The 21,262-nt window shown below is 36.1% G+C and overlaps 1 protein-coding gene across 6 annotated transcripts in view; it reads right to left on the bottom strand.

Moving 5' to 3' along the window:
- The window catches only part of LOC106073033 (uncharacterized), a 71,709-nt gene extending 51,050 nt beyond the window's left edge, over positions 1-20,659 (bottom strand). Inside the window, exons 1-2 of one of the 6 annotated variants that reach the window (XM_056013679.1) lie at positions 20,557-20,659; positions 17,765-18,049 (exon numbers count right to left, since the gene is read on the bottom strand). In XM_056013679.1, coding sequence (XP_055869654.1) covers positions 17,765-17,819 — 55 coding nt within the window. In that variant the 5' untranslated portion in view covers positions 17,820-18,049; positions 20,557-20,659. The other 5 variants (XM_056013672.1, XM_056013673.1, XM_056013675.1 and 2 more) reach the window with 5 other exon arrangements.
- Positions 20,660-21,262: the final 603 nt, after the last annotated feature.

The following is a 21,262-nucleotide window of genomic DNA, read 5'->3' as shown; positions in this document are numbered from 1 at the left end:
ATATTAGCTTTGTAATAGACACAAGTCTCTAGTACGTCTACCTCTGCTGGGAAATAATTACTAAAGTGAGTTACGTGTGTAACCCCAAACTCATAGACTGCCCAGGTCCATTGTACTCAAGTGTATGGGTGGAAATATCTCCCACCTTCCCAAGTACTTTACATATGACGTTATAAAATAGTACCCCCCCACACACACACTTTATTTCCCAGTAAATTAGACCAAATAAATGTTGTACAAACCACGTACCTGCTACGGAGACGGGCGAGCCCCTGTCTGTTGTGTTGGCCACCGAGGAGGTATCAATCACGGAGGATGAGCTCGTCAGCAGATTTTCCATCATTTCTTATCAATTTTATTTTGTGCGTTGTCGCTTTCAGCCGAACGTATTCCCTGGCGTCAATGACGTGAACAAATCTCTCGCGCTGATCCTTTTCTCGTAAGTAGTGATATAACACAACTTTTTTCACACTCCTTCTCGTGTACTGATATAATAGATAACAATTGTTTCTTTGCACCGGAGTTGCCAACAAATACAAAACAAACAAAAAATACAAGCCAGTTGGGAGGGATATTTTATAATGGCTCACTAAGATGAGCATGCACCGGTATAGTTTTTCTTTTTTCTTTTGTAAAAAAAAAATAAATTAAATAATACAAATAAAAAGCAAATATAAGTATATCACAATGGCTTCTTTATCTGTGTCACTCGGGTAAATGTCAACATTAACATGGATCAAACAATAACAGATGTTTCAACAGTGTAGGGGAGAGAGAAACGAAACGGTGCACTCCTTTCATGCAGATCTAGATATCTAGATGCGACGAATGGCCAACCATTTGTAGAGAGCGCTTCACGGCAATCAATAAACTGTAAGCTGCAGGCAATAGTAGAAAGTACTTCTTATTCATAAGTCAAAAACCAATTTTCCAATGAATATGTTGGCATATATAATGATGAGATTTCAGGGGGGAAGGAGCAGGGTAGCTTTGCTTTTCACAGGTTGTTGATGGTGTGTATAATACAAAAACATTGGCTGGATCAAAACATTTGGTGAACAAAACAAAATGCTGCATAGGATGAACACACGAGAGAAAAACTTTCAAAATGTTCAAATCACCGGGCTTAGACTAGAGGAGGGGGAAGTTGCACTGGTATCAATTCACATCTTTTTTTTTTATCTGGGTGGTCGAGAGTCAATATCCAATCGCTTATGTGGGTCACGAGAATGTCACCAGTTCCAATGACATCTGAGACTTGTCAGACATAGTTCTACCATCACATGAATTCAATTTTGTCCGTTCAGTTCCAAGTTGGGGGAGGTAATTTGTCTCAAATTCTCCCCTCCTTAGAAAGTTCTGTATTTTTTCAAAAGCAGATAAAACACATGAATATAACTGATTTAAGCACTACCTAGATTTTTATGTATTATCCAACATACAGAATAGCGCAAAGCCCGGTATCCTACTAAAATGTATACATTCTTTATACGAGATCGAAACTAAAAATCCCCTTTTTCATAACCAAAAACAAAACAAAACTATTCAGCTATAAGAAGTGTTTGTAATCAATGTCAGGAAAGCCTGAATAAATCATTCATTGTCTGGTAGAAAAAAAACAACTTTCTATTAACTTGGACTTACATCATAATGTCCGGCAATTCAAATGAAAGAGTATAGACAAAAAATATACTACCTGTGACAAAAGCACTAGGATACTATAACTGACCAAAAACCTTTTACATGCGCAATACTGACCATAACAGATATCAAGGACACTAGACGAACCTATAAATGTTCAGGACAACAGATAGACCTTCAAAATACTCAGGACAATAAACTGACCACACAAAAAAATTCAGGACAGATTGACAGTATAAAAACATTCAGGTCATTAGACTGACCATTAAAATATTCAGGGCACCAAACTGACCATAACAATATTCTGGTCACTAGAATGACCATAAAAATATTCAGCACACTAGGCTGACCATAATAGATTTATACAGAGTACTGGACTACATTTTAAAAGAAATCAAGGCAGACTGACCAAAGTATTACGCATTTCCTGCAAATACCTTTTTTAAAATGTGATCAAAACAAATTTAAAAAGGTTCTACACTGACATTGCTAAAAGTCTGCTTTATGAAAAATGTAATAGACATTTTAATTCCCGCCTTTTTTTTTTTTTTTTACAAATTCTTCTAAAAATGTAATGAACTGCTTGGCCTGTCCTCCTACCCCCCCCCCCCCAAAAAAAAAAATCAATAAACTGAAAATACTACCATTTAATCAACAACTAGATCTCGGCCTAATCTATCTACATAATCTATCTGTTAAAAGATAACGTCAATAACAGTCATATTTTAGTTTCCGAGCGTTCAACATATTGCCAAAGGCCAAGTCTGCACTTTTTGAGAACCTTTTTCATATGTAATTTAATCATTAATACAAGGATCTAGACTGCGTATATTGCGAGAGACAATGACAAACACACACGAGCTTGGATCTACACATTTTAAATATGGCCTACATTTCAAAACACAATATTGTCTGAGCAATAAAAAAGCGTTAACCAGCTCTACACTTAAATATTATGCAGAATAACCACAGACATTATGATTGTTTTAACAAGCTGTCCTACAAAAGTCATGAGGTTGAGTGTGACTGATAGATCTAGATCTACAAATGGACAAATCCTCTTATACTATAGACTATAGGACCTGGACATAATAAAGTGAGAATCACACAAGATGCACTCAGCTTTTACTAGAGTCTATAGAGTGTAACAAAGACTACTAGATCTAGATCTTGAGTAATTAGAATCCTTTACCTTATAATATCCAAGTTCAGCTTGAGAAATACACACTCTAAATTAGCCAAATACCGCGACCTGACCTGACCCTAAAAATCCACAACACCACGGAGTAGAACAAATAGACCAAACAACTACTTAAATGAACCGCCTACTGTCGCCAATTGTGACCTGGACGCCGATGCAGCATTACGCCATTTTCTCCCATAAACGTTTGGTCCAAAAACCAAAACAGATCAGGCCTGGCCGTCGGACTGAAAATATTTTTGTTTCAAAAGTTGATCTTAAATTAGGCAATCCTTAACACTTAACGTGGTTCTGACCTAATCACATTTTATAGCTAAATAAGATCTGGCGATATAGTTTTAGTCCCAGCACATCACTGACATAAACAAAATTGAAAAAAAAGAAAAGTGGGGTTTCAGGTCAAGTTATTTTTAGCTAACCCGGAAATTAGCTTCGCGAGAAGAGAAATAGAGTAAAGTGGGGCACCTTATAACTTATTTATTTTTACATGGAATTTTTTTGGATATGACTATTCGCGTCAACATGCAGTTTATGTTAACGCGTAATTATTTTAGCACTAGATGGTCTGGTCTAAAAAAAGATGTCGCGCATATGAAAAAGATAAAAATTGAGACTATGCAGTGTTTAGGAGAATACACACATTTCGGACAGATCAAGAGGGGGCAACTCACTGAGCGTGACGCAAGAGCAGAACTAGATCTAGAGTTAAGTTGATAAACTCATTTTCATTCGATATAAGGAGAAAATGAAGACCACTTAACTTTTAAAATAAATACTAGGCGCAGATTTGGCAAATTTAACCCAAGGAAGACTTCTGATTATATAAAAAGACAAACTAGCATTTGTTATATTAATTTTTTTAAAGATACCTTTTTTTTCATATTTATCATTCGAATACCAAAATCTAAAAGATCATTTGACTGATACCATAGAAAAAACAACAACAACTAGATCTAGATCCCCATTTCAGATTGGTTTCACAGAAAATATACGGAATTGACACATGACCGACATTTTCTCCGCAATGATTAGCTTACAAATATCTAAATTATAGATCTTTATTTTTTTTAACACTTCACAGAGCTAGATCTAGAAATGTATATCACCCAAATTAAAAAAAAAAAGTAAGTAAAAAAAAATTATAACACGTAATGGCACCTGTTTAGAGTACAACTTAGATCGGTTTTGAGACAGCCACAAAGACATCTGGCATGTCATAGCACTCTCCTCTCACCAAGGAACCGAACTAGTGGGAGAAGGTCATCGATAACAGAAACTCTTTTTTTCAATCCAGATACAATCCCAGAATTTTGAAGTATCGCACAATCTCTGAATACTTTGTTTTATGTCTCCCACCGCTCTGTTTCGGTCACACAATCACAACTCCATATTAACCAGACACATTTGTCTCCACACTCGGTACATTTCATCCCCTCAGCACCTCGCTCGGCTTCTCCAGTACACACAAGCACACCAAGAGGCGAGGGGGCCATGATTCCACGAAGAAAAACAACCTAGTTTTCAAAGGCAGTGACCTAGTTTTATTTATTTTTAGTGTTTTTTTTTTGTCTCCCTTGCCGTCCTACTAGCCTGACACCCCCCCCCCCCCTCCCAACCCTTTCCACAATCTCTTCCCTCGCACAGTTATAAATAAGACTCGGTAGCAAAGGCTAAGCACTCGGAAAAATCTTTTTTTTTTAAAATAAGGTGAGGCTCTGAAAGGGCAAATGCACTATTTATTTAGTTTATAAGATGCTGTACTAGTCTAGTTGCAATTGTTTATTCGTGTATAAAAAAAATATGATGAATATTATTTATTAAAAAATAAAGAACAACGAAAATTACATTTAATGTAAAAAACATACGATGTGTATGTTGTATTGTACTCTTGTAATGATGAATGCGATCATACTACAAGTACGTTAGAATATAATGGTGGCAAGATCTATAGAATCACAAGTGAATTTAGACTATAATAAATTTTATAAAAAGAAAATCTAGTAAAGATCTTAATTTATCGTGGAAGATCTAATAAATAACATTCTCTTTCAATTAAAAAAATATATAAATAAAAAACTGACATTGTTAACGGAAAAAATATATTTTAAAAAATGTACGTATCTTTCTAAATCCCTCCCCCTCTTCCTCCAGCTATTTTAAGTTACACTCCCCTCCTTGGATTTTGCACTTTTAGCATGGAAACACGTCATTGAGGGCAACCTGTCCTTAGTTGAACGTCTGAATGCAAGGGCAGAGCACCGACAAAATATTTTAAAAGCATCTAGTGCGCCTGTCGATAAACTCCCTTTAGAGAGTCGATCTCGTGGGAAAATTGGTAAAATAGGAAACAATACAAATGATTATAACGCAAATACAGGAGAAAAAGATGTATTATTTGACATCCGTATCTAGATCTATTACCTTATCCGAGTAAAGTTCCCCTTTCAGACTTTGCGTCTGTTGAGCAGATGATATACAGGTCATCTGTTTCTGTGACCCAAGGTTATCGAAGGTGTCATGTGGCCAGCACAACGACCAACCTCCTTTATTTTTCCCTCAAACTAATGTCAGGTATCCATTAGAGTTGGGTGGATTCAACGGCGCCCCAAGGATGCCGAAATTAAAAACCTCAATCTTCATAAGGATTCGAACTCGGGACTTATGGTTCGGAAGCCAAGCGCTTTACCACTCAGCCACCGCGCCTCGTTACTTTATCATAAGTAGCGCATTATTCCCCCCCCCTTTTCCTTTTATTTATCCCAAATCCTAATCATCATTACAAATATTACCATATAACATGAAATTATTCAGCTGAAATAGGTAAACTGTTTAATTATCTCTCCACCCCCCCCCCCCCTTTGCTCTTTGCAGACAACAAATATTGAGCTGACTCTTCTGCCATTATGGAAGGGATATGACTTGAGCTTGCTTCTGAACTTACCGATAGTGATCTTCTTTAGTTGTACAATTATCATTATGTGAAAAACGAAACTAATATCATTATTATATGGAACAGACCTTACACCTTTACTACATCAGAAAATGAAGCCTTTAAGCTTGCTAGTTCACCACTTCGCTTCATATGTATACACTTCAAAAGCCAAACATGGATACCTCTGCACTTCTATAAGTCATGTTTGAAGCGAAGACAGCTCTCATTATCAACGAATTGCATCGTGAATAATTGAATGACGCTGTACATGCACTGCAGTTCAGACAACTCGTAGGATTTACATAAAAGTGCTTCAATGTTAGCCTTTGATTTACATACCACCTGGGTTTCAAACAAACCAAACCCTGTGTTTCAAATTTGGCCTCGCACTATTGGGAGATTTCAAGTTGAGCTTCTACAAATTTACTTTCGTCCTCCAATGTACTTTGTTATGTATTACAAACACGTGCTGCTGAGATGTTGATTACTAAAACTTTAAGTTAAGTCTGACGGACTTCTGTGGTAAGCGATTAATGAGAATTTTGTGTCGCCATCCCAACGAATAACAACTTTTGGAGTTTCTCATCCAGGCCAGGCATTCAGTGGGAGCTAAGACTCTGGCTAGGACAAACGTTTCTCGAGTTACAACTTTGACGTTGAGACATTTTCTGTACACCACTTTTGTTTGAATAACCCAGGCTAGATAAACCAAAAAAATGTGTTTGAATCAATGTATTGGCATTTTTGAGTGCACCTGTTGAATTCAATATGAATTCTAAACAAAAGAAAAACTTACAGCCCAAGACAAAGCTACAACAGACACAGCACCAACATAGTACGTTTAGTGTTTAATATATTAACAATAATCGATTTTAATCGCCCTGATATGCTGTTTATTGATAAAAAAAAAGAAAAAAAATCGCTACCAGTACTGACATCGCCGTACCACTGTTTTATAATATAAGAAAAATTAAATATAAGAAAAACTGAAATGGTCTTTGTGACAGCTCTCCACCTGTTTGATACATACAATAACAGAACACAAGAAAGCAGCATCTTAAATTGCTCCTTCTTCCCTGCTACAAAAGGGGCGTGCACTGATTGACATCAAACGTGAAAAACACTAAATTTACAACACAAATTTAGCACAAAGACGGGAATTTATGTTCGGGAAATGGCTGCTGGAGAAAATTAAAAAACAACAAAAAAAAAAAAAAACGCGTCTTTAATAACCAATGCTCAGAAAGACACATTGACACGGATATGTAACGGTGGCTCTAATACATCATCAATGTTCCTTTACATTAGGGAACAGCACTTTATAGTGCGCTCTATTGACAATATACAAGCTATTTTTAATACATTTCTGCCAATTATGCACACATAATGGTTTGCCTGCGTCAGATGTGACATAATATGTCAATCACAGGTGTGTCTCCTCCACAAGAATGACTGCACCGTTCTTTATATTCAGGCTAGAAGAATGCACACCAAAGTCCCCAACAAGAGCCCCAGCCACTACCTAGATTCAAACTCGAAACAATATATTCCACAGTCAAGGGTTCTATTTCTAGTTTTCTACCACGACCTAAATCAATATAATATTGTTGTAATCCTGACTAGCACCAAAGCGTGTGCTGCGTACGAGCGCACTATTGAACCAGAACAGGAAGGCGCTAGGATATAGGAAAGAACAGTGGATCAAGTGATTAGGAAGAGTCTGAACTAAGGAGCCGTCTTTTGTGCTGTCTGTAGTAGGGACCTGGAGCGAAGCAGGGAAGGCTGTCGTTGGGCCGTGTTCAGATTTGGTGGAGAAAGGACTCGTAGAATTAGGAACAAGACTCATGGGATCTAGAAGGCTGTTATGTGTTTGTCCTGTTGAATAAACACACGTATTTATTTACTGTAGAACTTCGTTGAGTTGCCTGCCTTAGATTTACAACAATATTTTTTAAATTGACTGGCTTGCTAACAGCAGGCAAAAAAACAAGCCAAATATAAAAAATAATTTTAAGAAATAAAGCTTACATGGAGTGAAGTATTGTAGGGTTAATCTCCCCCTTAGATTAGTATTCTTGTATATAAACAAAATTAATTAGTTACAACTAAGTGATTAACTAATTTTGTAAAAATTATCATTGATTCATGTGTTGTCATCGACAACAAACAAGTGCGCCAAAATTCAACTTGATTCGAGAATGGGAAATGGGAGACAAAAAACTGTAGAAGATTCAACCAAGACATACAGACAGACGGAAAAGGCGAAGAAATAAATGACTCCTTAACTGAACAAAATCTACATAACCTATAAACACTCCTGGTGAATTTTTAAAGCGTGATTTATGTGTGTGTGTTTGACAAGGACAGGAGAGGTACGCAATAATCTCTGTATTTGACAAAGGAGAGGTACGCTATAATCTATGAGTGTGACAAACACAGGAGAGGTACGCTATAATCTATGAAAGTGAAAGGACAGGAGAGGTAAGCTATAATCTCTGTGTGTGACTAGGACATAAGAGGTACGCTATAATCTCTGAAAGTGAAAGGATAGGAGAGGTAAGCTATAATCTATGAGTGTGACAAACACAGGAGAGGTACGCTATAATCTCTGAAAGTGAAAGGACAGGAGAGGTAAGCTATAATCTATGAGTGTGACAAACACAGGAGAGGTACGCTATAATCTATGAAAGTGAAAGGACAGAAACTGTACGCTATGACCTCTTTGTGTATAATTAAACTTTGAAAATTGTTGTTTATCTTTGTCATTTCTATAAAAAAAAAAACCTCCGAGAAAGAAAAAAGTTTTTTTTTTTTTTTTTTTTTTTGGGGGGGGGGGGTGATATCTTAAAGTGTTATATGACATTTAATTAAAAACTATCAGTGCACTTTTAATAGGCCTAACCACGTCAAAGGAAGACAAACAATTCTAAATTACACATAGACTCTCCAAAATGGAGGGAGTGCACGGAGAGTACACTGTCTAGTCATAACAAATATGATTGGCTAAGAGTGCACAGGTCTTAAGCACTCCTACACATGACAAACACAAACTGGCTTCTTTGCACTCGTTATTTCTTCATATCACCTGTCATTCTTTACTTGTTTTCGCTCCTGTAGACAAACTCAATATAAATAATAAAGCCATACTTTAGATAGGTGCCTTATTTTTTTATTGAGTTCCAATGTGCCACGCTGGCAGAGTTGAACAGCGCTTGTCCACCTCAAGCAACATTCTTAAGTTCAAACCTGTGTGTGTATTTTGATTTAACATACCGGTACCACCAAAAAAAAAAAGACGAAACCAATCTGAACACTGACCTTCGACGTCGCAACCTGTGGGCAGTTTAGGCCAATAGCTCGTTGCCATGTCACAGGTCTGACGTCACAACATGTGATGTGGCAACGAGCTATTGATTTTGTCTAAATAATGTCAAGTCGATAATGTCGAGTTGGGTGGAGTCAGAAGCTTAAAATGCCAGACTTTATAACGATTCGAACCCGAAACCTTTGGGTTCAGAAGCCCAAAACTTTACCACTCAGCCACCACGAAAAAACTCCTAATTCTAGCGCTCAAAGACAAGATTAGTGTGTGCAGAATAGTCTTATTTCTTGACTCTAGAAATCTCTGACATCTTATTTCTTGACTCTAGAAATCTCTGACGTCTTATTTCATGACTCTAGAAATCTCTGACGTCTTATTTCATGACTCTAGAAATCTCTGACGTCTTATTTCTTGACTCTAGAAATCTCTGACATCTTATTTCTTGACTCTAGAAATCTCTGACGTCTTATTTCATGACTCTAGAAATCTCTGACGTCTTATTTCATGACTCTAGAAATCTCCGACGTCTTATTTCTTGACTCTGGTAATCACTGACGTAGAGAAAGCAGACTAATAAAGTCTGTAACCATCTTGTTTTCACGCCCGAGTCTAGACGACATTGCAAATCAGTACTCCGATAGTGCAATCTGCGCGCGCTAAGGTAGACAAATGTCCACCCGCCCCGGTCCCAAACCTTATTGAAAGATGCACGCGCGCGAACCAGATGATTAAAACAATAGTGCAGCAGGAAGAGAACTCTTAACGTCTGCTGACATGACGGCAGACATTGGCGTGTCTGTTTATGACATGTGAAAAGGATACGAATCAAGATAGAAAACGGTGTGTGTGAAAAGAGGGGGGGGGGGTGGAGAGTTGAGGGGTAGTGGTAACATAAATACCTTTGTTTTGCTGATCTTGTAGAAGGGTGGTTCTCATCATGTGATACGCGTACCATTAGAGGGTGGTCACAGGGACGTGTTCTCCGGGGTGAGACAATGATTGAGAGACATTGCTAAAGAACCACGTGACCCCAATCTTCCACGACGTAAGTACAAACCATTTCACACATCTGTATCCTAAGCATTGCCTTTGAATGTAATGATGCACATTCCAGACCATTACCCTCCCCCCCATTCCAGTTTGCGTTCGTGCAGAGAGAGCATACATTTATGACGCCTAAGAATATTTTTTTTCTACCTTAAGATTTATATACAGACTGAACTCCCGTTAGTGTCCCTCTGGCGGGCGTCACGTATGGATGCTGATTCTACATCTACTAGAAATAACAACCACGTCAAACCATTTTGGCCCGTAAATGGCATGCCATACAAGACCTGAATCATGTGTATTATTATTATTATTATTATATATATATATATATATATATATACACAAAAGTAAAGTTATTCTTTCAGGCCTTGTGGTCTATAGGGCAGATGATGTGAAAGTCACCTGTTTCTGTTGCCTATTGTTAACGAGAGTGTCATGTGGCCAACACAACGACCAACCGCCATTTTTTCCCCAACTAATGTCAGGTACCCATTAGAGCTGGGTGGACTCCGAGGCGCCCAAAGATCCCAGTCTTCAGCGTGATTCGAACCTGGGACCTTCGGTTCGGAAGCCAAGCGCTATACCGCTTGCACCGCGCCCTAGAATTTTTATATACGGTTCAATAGCTGTCGTTAATATAAAGCTGTAAGAATGCTCACACTAGGCAAACAGCTATCAGAAGCAGGTCTGAAGCGGTTAGGTATACATTTGCATGTGCTAAATGCTGAGAATAGGAAGGTACGATTGACTTCCAGATACAAAGGTCGACCTGTTTAGGCGTCACGTGATCATGCATGAAGATAAATCGCCTTCACTTTTGTCAATCCAATCATAAGTAGGCCAACAAATTCAATCTGAAATGGTTTGGGTTCATCCTGCCATCCTGAATGTAATAAAAAAAAAAAAAAAAAAGCCCAAACAAGAATATATAACATTAGGCTAGCGGCCAGCCAAGCAACTGGACACTTGGGCAACATTGGGCGTGGTAAGAAATCTGCCATGATCATGTGACAGTGCATCTATCCAATTAACCTCTATACCCCCCAAAAAGACACACCCTCTTTACACCCTTTTAATGAAACGCCTTCTTAAACCCAACCAGGAACGACTCCGATGTTGTTTTTTTTTAATAAATTTATTTCTAATACATTTTTTTTTGGTTATTGTACTTTTCAAAATTCCTGTAAAAAGCCTGCACCCTGTCCCCCCTCCCCCCAAGCCACACCTGTTCAAGTGCACTGATGTTCCGGAGAATGTTATGTGTTGCTGTCCAGGTAATAGTTATTTCCATTAGCGGGCTTGAGAGTATGAAAGTGCTAGCGAGTTCACGCGAGACCATTCATTATAGGAGGCCTCAACACTAACCTGTGATGTCACAACCAATGGGTAGCTTGGACTCGCTGACACTTCCCACAGACCTGTGATGCCGCAAAGAGTTATAGGTCAAAACCGCCCACAGGTTGTGACGTTGCAGGTCAATGTTGAGGCTTTCTAGAACGATTGGTCTCGGTTGTATGAAGATTTGGAAAGCTTCAATCATAAAGAGTCCAACGACTATCCCAAGAAGCAAAAGTGGGTAAGCTGTCGACGACAGCGTGACTTGAACAGTAAGTCGCACTGAAAATGACATCAAAACGCCCACCTAGTGCGAGCATAAATTCAGTTATCAATGTCATAAAACGTCCAGAAAAACAACAACAATAAAAACATGTCCTTCAAACTGTTCTCTGTACCATGAGGCCAGTGCAAGATACTGGCCCCAAAACTTCCTTATAGAAAGAAAACTCTATGGCAGTTCATCTCATATATTGGTCTAGTCATCTGAACACTCTAACATAAAAAAGAGAACGAGGAAGAAGAAAAAGAAATCTACAGATAACTTGTTACTGTCTCTACGTTCAATGTTGACTACAGGATTTATTCTCTATGAAAGCATACCTACAAGTTGTATTCGACTTAAACCAAAGTCAGAGATAACAAACAAAATGAAAAGACCTTTTTTTTGTCATTATTCAATGGAAGAGCGAAAATAAGAACCCAACGACCCTACGCCCAATACATTTTTTTTCAATCTTTTGGAACGACTTCCACCAAACCTGACTCCCACCGGGTTAATGCTTGGTCGTGTGGTAAGCGCTTCAGAATGTCGCAGTCGTCCCGTGTTCGAACCCAACCTGGTGCCATCCCCTTCGGTCCAGCAGGTCTGAGCTAGGGTGTAGTCTTCATTTCCGAAAGATCATCCGAAACTTGCAAAACAAACGAAACTAGACACTCTTTTATTAACAAGTACTAAAACATCTTTTCGACAATAAAGTTCATATTCTGTTTCTGTGAACTTCTTATATAAGTACCTTTATACAGCCATCTTACTTTACACTGAGTTTACACTAAGGAAATAATAAGAAAAATATAAACAAATAGTTAAAAAAAAAACACGTTTATCCAAGGGGAAGAATTCCAGACTTACAACTATGTATCAATAATGAAGAAGTTATTTCCCTTATTCAGAATCAAACTAACGAATTAAGGTTAGGTACAATGCATTTCCCCTTGATACGAGAATGGGTGTGAGAGAAATAAAGATTATTTTTTTTTAATTGACCAAACCCAATATGTTTAGTCATATCTGTGAATACTGAAGGATCAAGTTCTTTTGTTGGTATCAGAAAATTTATACTAGTAACTAGTAGTCAATTGACTACTAGACTAGGTATTTTTTTTTTTTGATTTAAGTATTATCTATGCGTGAATACTGAAGGATCAAGTTCTTTTGTTGGTAGAAAATTTATACTAGTAACTAGTAGTCAATTGACTAATAGACTAGGTTATTTTTTTTTCTAGATTGATGTATTATCTATGCCAATTGTGAAAGTTTAAACTTGAATGGGTGTGGGAGAAATAACATGTACAGACTTTCTACAAGACAGATGGAGTTAATGTAAGCTCGATCGCAAAGTGCGTAAATATTTATCTGTAAATCTAGTTTGTAGATGTAGTTTAGCTCATTATGGCGAAGAGAGAAAGAAGGGGGGGAAAAAATCCAAGCTGCGTCCCGGTCTCACCCCACTCCACTCTCTCCACGCCACGGCACATCACCCAGCGAGGCCTTTGCGTTCGCTTACGTTGACCCACTTACCTCTCTGTCACCCCTCGCGCTCGCCGGCGGAAAGAGAAAAAAACAACCGCTATTGGGGTCACGGCTGGGTTCAATGGGTCACGATTTGACCCAATGACGGAAACCTCTCTGCCGGGGTACGTAAACACACACACGCGCGCGCGCAAGTTGAAGCCGAATACAACTGAAAAAAAAAAAAAAACAGCTCTGTTGTTAGGCCATTTTGTAGTCTTTCCTAAAGGAGGCTCTCGCCTGGTATGGAATACTTTTTCAGCGTTTGACTGAAAACATAAGTGAAAAGGGGGGTGGGGGTTAGCAAAGTGGAAATGATTGGCAAATATTGATTTTAGTTCTGGCAGAATCAAGATAAAAGGGGGAACGTGCTAGCAGCTTTAAAATGAAAAAAAAAAAAGGGGGGGGGAGCATGCCATGTCACGTTCGCGTTTAAATTATTAATAAGCGTCATACTTTATAGTAAACGCAGGTAGATAAATAGAGAGAGAGAGAGAACAGTCTAACAAAATTAATAGAATAGTAATATATAATTTAGACTAAATAATATTTCGAAAATATTAGCTACAGCTTGGTCATCTGTTTCTTTGGCCAATGGTTAATGAGCACAGTGTCATGTGGCCAGCACAATGACCAACCATCTTAACCCCAGAGGGGTTCACAAATTGATATAAACCTCACTGATCCCCAAAGGTACAATGGCAGAGCTTTTAGCCAAGTGTTCATTTAAAAAAAAAATATATAATTGAGACTTGAATTCAGACCCTAGTGAAGCCAGCAGTATTCAAACCCAAGAGATTTGGACCAGCACAGGAACACTAACTTCTTAACCAGCCTATCCATTCAGAAATTGAAAAATAAAAGTTGAAACTTCAATTATTTCTCTATTTTGGGGCACTTCTTTAATTATTTTTGCATTGTAGAGACTAGACCAGTGGTCTTCAACGTGGGCGATATCGCCCCCTAGGGGGCGTTTTCGAGATTTTGGGGGGCGCTGAGAGCCAAAGGGGCGGTAGGGGGGCGCTGGGCACAAAATGGGGCGGTAAGGGGGCGCTGGGCATAAAGGCGGAAAGAAGAAACTAAAGGTGCTCTAAAACAAAACAAATTTTAAAATTCTTCAACATTAAACTAAATATAGACAAATTATAGTTAACTTGCTTCTAATTTAAGAATAGGAACAGCGTTAGAAATTGAGTTCGGGAATCCCATTTTCTATTTTTAAAATTCTTACAGCTTTGCTATGATTGGGGAGTATTTATTGTCCATGGATCTCGCGCATATAAACGTTTAAGATTTGATAAACAAAGTAGGTAATACGCCTTTTAGATTATAGTTTATTTTATCTACATATGTTAATATATTAATATGTAAATGTTAATTGCAAAAAACATTACAGGTAACATTTAATAGAATAATTTAACTTTTTTAAAACAAAAAACATTGATAAAATGTTACGAAAACTCACTGGTATGTCATGTAATATTTCCTTGAGATTTAGGGAATTGCCACTAGAAAAATAGTAAGTTCTACTTTGATGACATTTTCAGATGAGGTTATGAAACCAAGTCGGCTTCACGAACATATAGCGATATCCGAAAATAATTTAAGAATACTCATGAACAATTATAAAAATCTACAATTAAAACAATATTAAAAACAAAAAACAGCAAATCAGGATATGTTTTAGTGGCTTCTTAGAAAAATGCATAGCTTTTTAAAAATTCTTATGATATTGTTGAAAAATTGATTAAAACTAAATTTATTTTAAAACATGTGCAACACAAAAAGACTTTTTTTTCTGTTAGAGATGAAATATTATTTCAAAATTGTCTCGTTATGTAGCTTATGGGGACATATAGGAAACCATCAGTGGTTGGACGCTACAATGACTTCATAAGTAATATAGAATAAAGAACAAATCTATTCACTATTCACATTGTGAGTTATGATACACAAGAAAAGTTTAGCCCGCAATTTCATTTCTACTTGAATCTAATTATAAAACTGTAAATAAAATACAAGCCCATGCCGAAAATAAGCGCATCCTTCAACAGTTTTGTGAAACAAATGATGAAAAAGGTGTTTGTCTCTTGTTGTAAACTGAAGTTCGCTGGATTTCAAAAGGGGTTTGTTAATGGTTATGGCTCGTTTTTTAAGCTCTTGAATATTTTTTATTTTTTTTTGAGAAGGGAAGATTCAACGATTGGCGATGACTTAAAGCAGGCTAAAAAACATTGTTTTACATGGTAGGCATCTCACACAACTAAATGAAACGAACCTCCGACTGCTAGGAAAGAGATTGACTTTTATTGATAATATCATTTTCTCTTTTATCGAGATATTAAATCTATTTTAAAGAGTTTTACAATCTTACATAACTTGTTTGTTGACAAATGAATTACTACCCAAGGACACCGATATCTATGCAATTCACATAACAATGCTCTATGAAGAAATTAAGATTCGCTTCTAAAATAAAAAAAAAAATATATAAATGACAATTATTAAACATCTGTTACTGACGTTCAAATTGAGTTGCATGAAAAAATAAATGTACAAAATCATGTCTTCAGTAAAAAAGAATGTAAACATAGGAGGCACACAGTGGCGTAGCTAGGGTGGGGGGAGGGGGGAAATTTGAAAATCCCCCGGGCCCCCATTTAAGGGGGGGGGGGGCAAATTATTGCTTTTATTGCAAAATGCATCGGCCTCCTAAGATGTCAAGCCCCGTGGCCCCCAAACGATGAAAATTCCTAGCTACGCCCCTAGAGGCACAACAGAGATGTGGCTGCATTTAAATGTTTCAGTAAAATTCCAAACTTTGGTCGAAAATGGAATTATGTTTTAGCTATTCCATCAACATACATGGTTAACCTAGATTTAGTGCGTAACAAAGTTAATGAATAAGCAAAGAAATAGACTGGATGTAGCAAATAGAGGAGACCTTCGCCTTGCCTTGGCTAATTTAAAGCTTGAAATTTTTAATATTGTCAGACTGCAGGAGGCACAAGGTTACCATTAGCTTAATATCATTTTGTAGTGAAATCAGCAATAATAATATTTATATTAAAAATTAAAACTAAATTTACAATTAAACCTAAAAACAGTAGGCCCTAATATTCAAAACTTTAAACGGAGACTATTCTTAGGATTTGAAAGAAAGTCTTTAAAATTAATTTTTGTGAAATCACTGCAAATTATTTGACATATTTTTTGCATAATGATAATATTGGCTGTTTTTGCCTTTAATTCCGAAGATTACAGCTGAATCCAGTGTTTCACATAACTACGCAAACCCAACTGCGACCTACATATTTTCCCGAATTTTATGCAGACAAAGCCGTTGTATGCTGGCTTTTCGTTGAGTATCAAATGTTTGTCCCGCAGATTTTGTAAGAGCTATCGAATTGTTTCTCTCAGAGGCTATCTGCTGCCAGAGAATGCTGCCAGGTACTTTCCTCTATGCCAGTGAGAGCGAAATGGCGCCTGAATAAATCTTTATAGCGCTCACGGGGGAGAGGGGCACCTCAAAGCTCGTCAGTCATAGGCCAAGGAGTTCACAACAATCGCCTTTGGCATGCGGTCGTCTCTCAAGCGTGATAAGTGTTATTGACAACATAAAAATTAATAGATAGATGATATTTTGTTCAAATTTGCCTTCTCACGCTTCTTTATAAGTGTTTTTCTTAGAGGGGGGCGCTGGCGGATTTTTTTAAAGAAAAAATTCGAAAAGGGGGCGGTAGGCCAAAAAAGGTTGAAGACAACTGGACTAGACCAATGTCACAGCTTACACAAGACTGTTGCTTTCTGTTGATATTCTTCATAACTGTTACATCCTTTATTGTAATGATGTAGTTTTATAAGAAGTATAATAACATATGATAGTATTTCAGATGCTGAATTAGAATAATTTTTTTGTAAATTATATTTGACAGATAGAGAGAGAAAAAAAAAGAGGCATAACTGTCTGTTTCTCGTTATTAGAGCCATTTTCTTTGTTATCTCCTCTTTAATACTTCATAATTAGACATATAGTTTTTTAACAGATTACCCTAAATTGACTAGTTACAGGTTTTGGATTTGATTTAGAAACCATCAGACTATTATTTTCGTTTGAAGTTTAATCATAGATGAAAGAGAAAATATATGATAGGTGTGACCAAAAAAACAAATTTCCCACAATAAATTCAAAAATAATTTTTAATAAATCTTTCAACTACACATCAGCTAAGTGGAAAACAAGAATCAGGTCAGAAGAGACACAATCTATGGAACCATTAGGTAATAATTTAGAGATGTATTTAGAATGTTGAAGTTCTTTCTCTTGACCACTCTCTTCTAAATTTACTTTAATCATTCAACTCTATTATCTTCCTCACTGTTATTGAATAACAAGTATAAAAATGGTGTCAGAAAAATATAAAAAAAAACAAACAATATATACTAAAGAAACAAACATATGAAATGCATGTACAAAACATTAATGCTCACCTAAATTGTCCAGACTGCCTTCTTTCACCATGGTTGTCATACCCATCACACGCATCAGGGGAAAAGCCAGTTTCTGTTAAAATTTATTTTTAATGCCAATCAGGGGGATTTCTCCTTGCCCCTCACGTCTGCTGGTCATATCCTCTTTACTGGACTGGCTTAGTCAGTATATTGAGCAACAGCAAGTTCAATATGAAGCTGACCCAATGGTCACTCACAAGCAGGGACATAATTCCACTGGCGTCCACTGCTGTCATAGGAAGCATGATATCAATTTAGAATGAGCTGCAAATAAAAAAACAAACAAATAATGATTATTTAAACAAAGATTATTTTTTTAATCTTTAAATATTGTAAATATAATTATTTTTACTTATAAATGCTCAAAATTCAACAAGGAGTTATAACCTCTATAAAAAAAAAATTACAAGCAAATAATATAATTCTTAAATTGTTATCATATAACTATTTTTGAAAGAAAAAAGGTTTATTAAATGTGTTTCGTTTCTTCTGAGGGTTGTTGCGGTGTGTTTGTATCTGTGTGTCATGGTCTCCCAACTAAAAAGGGATGAATGGATTTATAAAAATTACACACTAAGGTACACAGAGTGATAACTTAAATTGTTTAATTCAGAACTCAATTTGCAGTTAGATTAACCAACAATAATGAAATCATGTAGAAATCCTATCAAATACAAAACAGACTAATTGATCCTTGAACTGACTGACCATGAGAGCCACTGAGGGACTAGCTAACTGAGGTGAGCACTTGTTCTCCATCTATAATTTGTTTGATGGACATTTCTAGAAGTCACAGTGACATACTGATTTGCCAGAAGTGATATTTGTTCATATATTTTGTTATGGTCAAGGTTTTGACCAGACTTTTTTTAGAACATTCTGTTTGATTTTTTTTCTATTGCTCTGTATCAGAAACTTTCAACTTCTTGACATAGTGCACAGTCATGCATGACAAATACATTATAATATTATACTTATGTACATCTATATATAGATTTCCATAAATTTATGTCTGTCCACAAATGCAGCCCAAAACTTTTTTTAAAGGGACATGGATATTTTTTTAAAGTTTAAAATTTTTTTATTGCATACAAAATTTAATGAAAATATTAATAATATAAAAAAAACATTATCATAGCGCTTGAAAAAAAGCATGCTATATTTTAGAATAATATAAAAGTGTAGCATTGGTAAATTTAATCTCATTTTCCTTTTTAAAAAAAATTAAAAAACATATTTCAGTTTTTAAAAAGTGCATATTTTGGAGTTTGTGGAGGGTAAGGCCCTTGGCACTGTCATAAATCCAGAGATTGTTTAACTTATTCTGAGTATGCTACAAGCATACACTTCTTAATTATGAATTTTTTTTGCCAGATGTAATAATGCAAAAACAAAATGTTAGAAAAAAATAAATTATTTCAGTATTTGTGTCTCTTCTGTGGAGGCCCTGGAGCTATAGCCCCCCCTGAAATCCCTTAAATTCGACCCCGATTACACATTAGTTTAGTATTACTATATCTAGATCTATATCATATATTCTAGATACATATATATATATAGCATTTAGACTATAATAGACTCCAACCAATACAATACTGTAGTCTCGATCAGTTCTGACTCATTGACACTGACTGACCTAGTGTCCACTGTCCTAATCAGGCTAAACCTAACTAGAGACTAGTGACTATAGATCTAGATCTAGCCGTAGAGTAGGACTACTACTACGTACTAGCCTAATGCCTAATGTCTAGATAGACTAGCCTTATGTCTAGATAGATCTAGATGAACTAAAAAAAAGTAGATAGGAGATCTAGATTATCATATGATAATAATATTATATATAATATGATATAGATCTAATCTAGATCTAATAGTGATATAAAATAAATTATAATCATTATCATAGTCTATAAAAAAAGTCTACTATTAGTTAGATTAGACTTTATTTAGACTGATTAGTCTATTTAAAAAACTATTATCATTAGTCATTCATATTATCATTAGATGATTAGGTACAAGTCAAGTAGACAGTAGTGAGTAGATCTAGTAGTGTAGTCTGAATTATTAGTCTGTTGAGTAGTGGAGATCTAATCTATCTAGATCTAGAACTAGATTCTAGATCTAGTGACAGTAGTGTAGTGATCTAGATTATTAATGATTATACAATTATAATAATTATTATTTATATGAATTATTATTATAATTATACTAGCTAACTAACTTACCAAGACTTACTAAGCTAGTCTAAGTCTAAGTCTAGAGTTAAGAGTAGATCTCAGTAGAAGATAATTTTAATTTAATTAGACTGTAAATTAGTGTAAATCTATCTTGAATTTGAATATGATCTAGATATCTACACCTAGTCTAGATTACATTTACTCTTGATATATTATAGATTTAGTCAATTTAGATTTGATTATTGAAAGATAAAATTATTTTTAAAAAAATTCAACGTCAAACTTTGTGGAAGTCGAGAATGGTACACTAATCCCCAAAACTATTCGCTATTTAAACCGGTCTTATAAAACTATAATAAAACATTTCGCTTTTTTTCGATACATAGTATGATAGTATATTTCTAGATTTAATTACTTTCTAGACCTACACTATTTTTTAAAACAAAAATTTTAGTTGATATTGAATGTCAAAAAAAACAAACAACAACAACAACAACAAAACTATACGATGCACTAGTCTATTTTTGTAGATGAAAAGTCAAACACATTTTTTTCATTTAGTCAATAATGGTTAAAAACACAACAACAACTGACCTTCGCCTGGACATAACAGAACGTCGTAGTTACTGGACCGCAGAAATCGCAGAGATGGAATTTTTTCCCCTCATTGTAAATGTGTGTAAGTTTCCATCAAGTGTGTATGTGTGGTGCTCGCGTCCACACCACACAAGTCCCCTGCACCCATCTCACTCCCTCACCCTCACTGGTGTTCGACCCAGCCAGCGGGGTTACGACGTTCCCACAACGTAGGCGGAGTCTAAATTTGCGATCTCTTTCTCGTTCGCCCTTCCCCAAACTTCAGGGAGGAAAAAAAAAAGGCTATCAGGCATGTTTTTCTCATTGGCTACCTAATCTCACGAAAAAAAGACGCAAACCTACTGACCGAACCCAGCCCTCAAAATACCTAGATCTAGATGTACTTCTGGCGAACTATTGGCCTGTGCCATGTAAACAAATCTTGAAATGAGGTCAATCAAATGTACTGACCAATATATGTCACGGCAAGTAGGTCTCTAGCATTTACATTTAGATTACAATACGTTTTTAAAACAGATGTATTTAAAAACGAGTACAGTGTGATATGAATAATGGGATGAACAAACAAAAAGAATAGACAGGAAAATAGGATGAACAGTTTTGCAATAAGTAACAAAACAAACTCTTTATTATTTATTTCTTAAATAAAAAATAAATAAATTAAGAAATTGGTTGTCTGACATCTAATATATAAAGCACAATG

This window comes from Biomphalaria glabrata, chromosome 16 (genome assembly GCF_947242115.1).
Source record: "Biomphalaria glabrata chromosome 16, xgBioGlab47.1, whole genome shotgun sequence".
In the NCBI taxonomy this organism is placed as follows: domain Eukaryota; kingdom Metazoa; phylum Mollusca; class Gastropoda; family Planorbidae; genus Biomphalaria; species Biomphalaria glabrata.
Note: the sequence above shows the minus strand (reverse complement) of the source record. Positions and strands in the feature narration are given on the sequence as shown.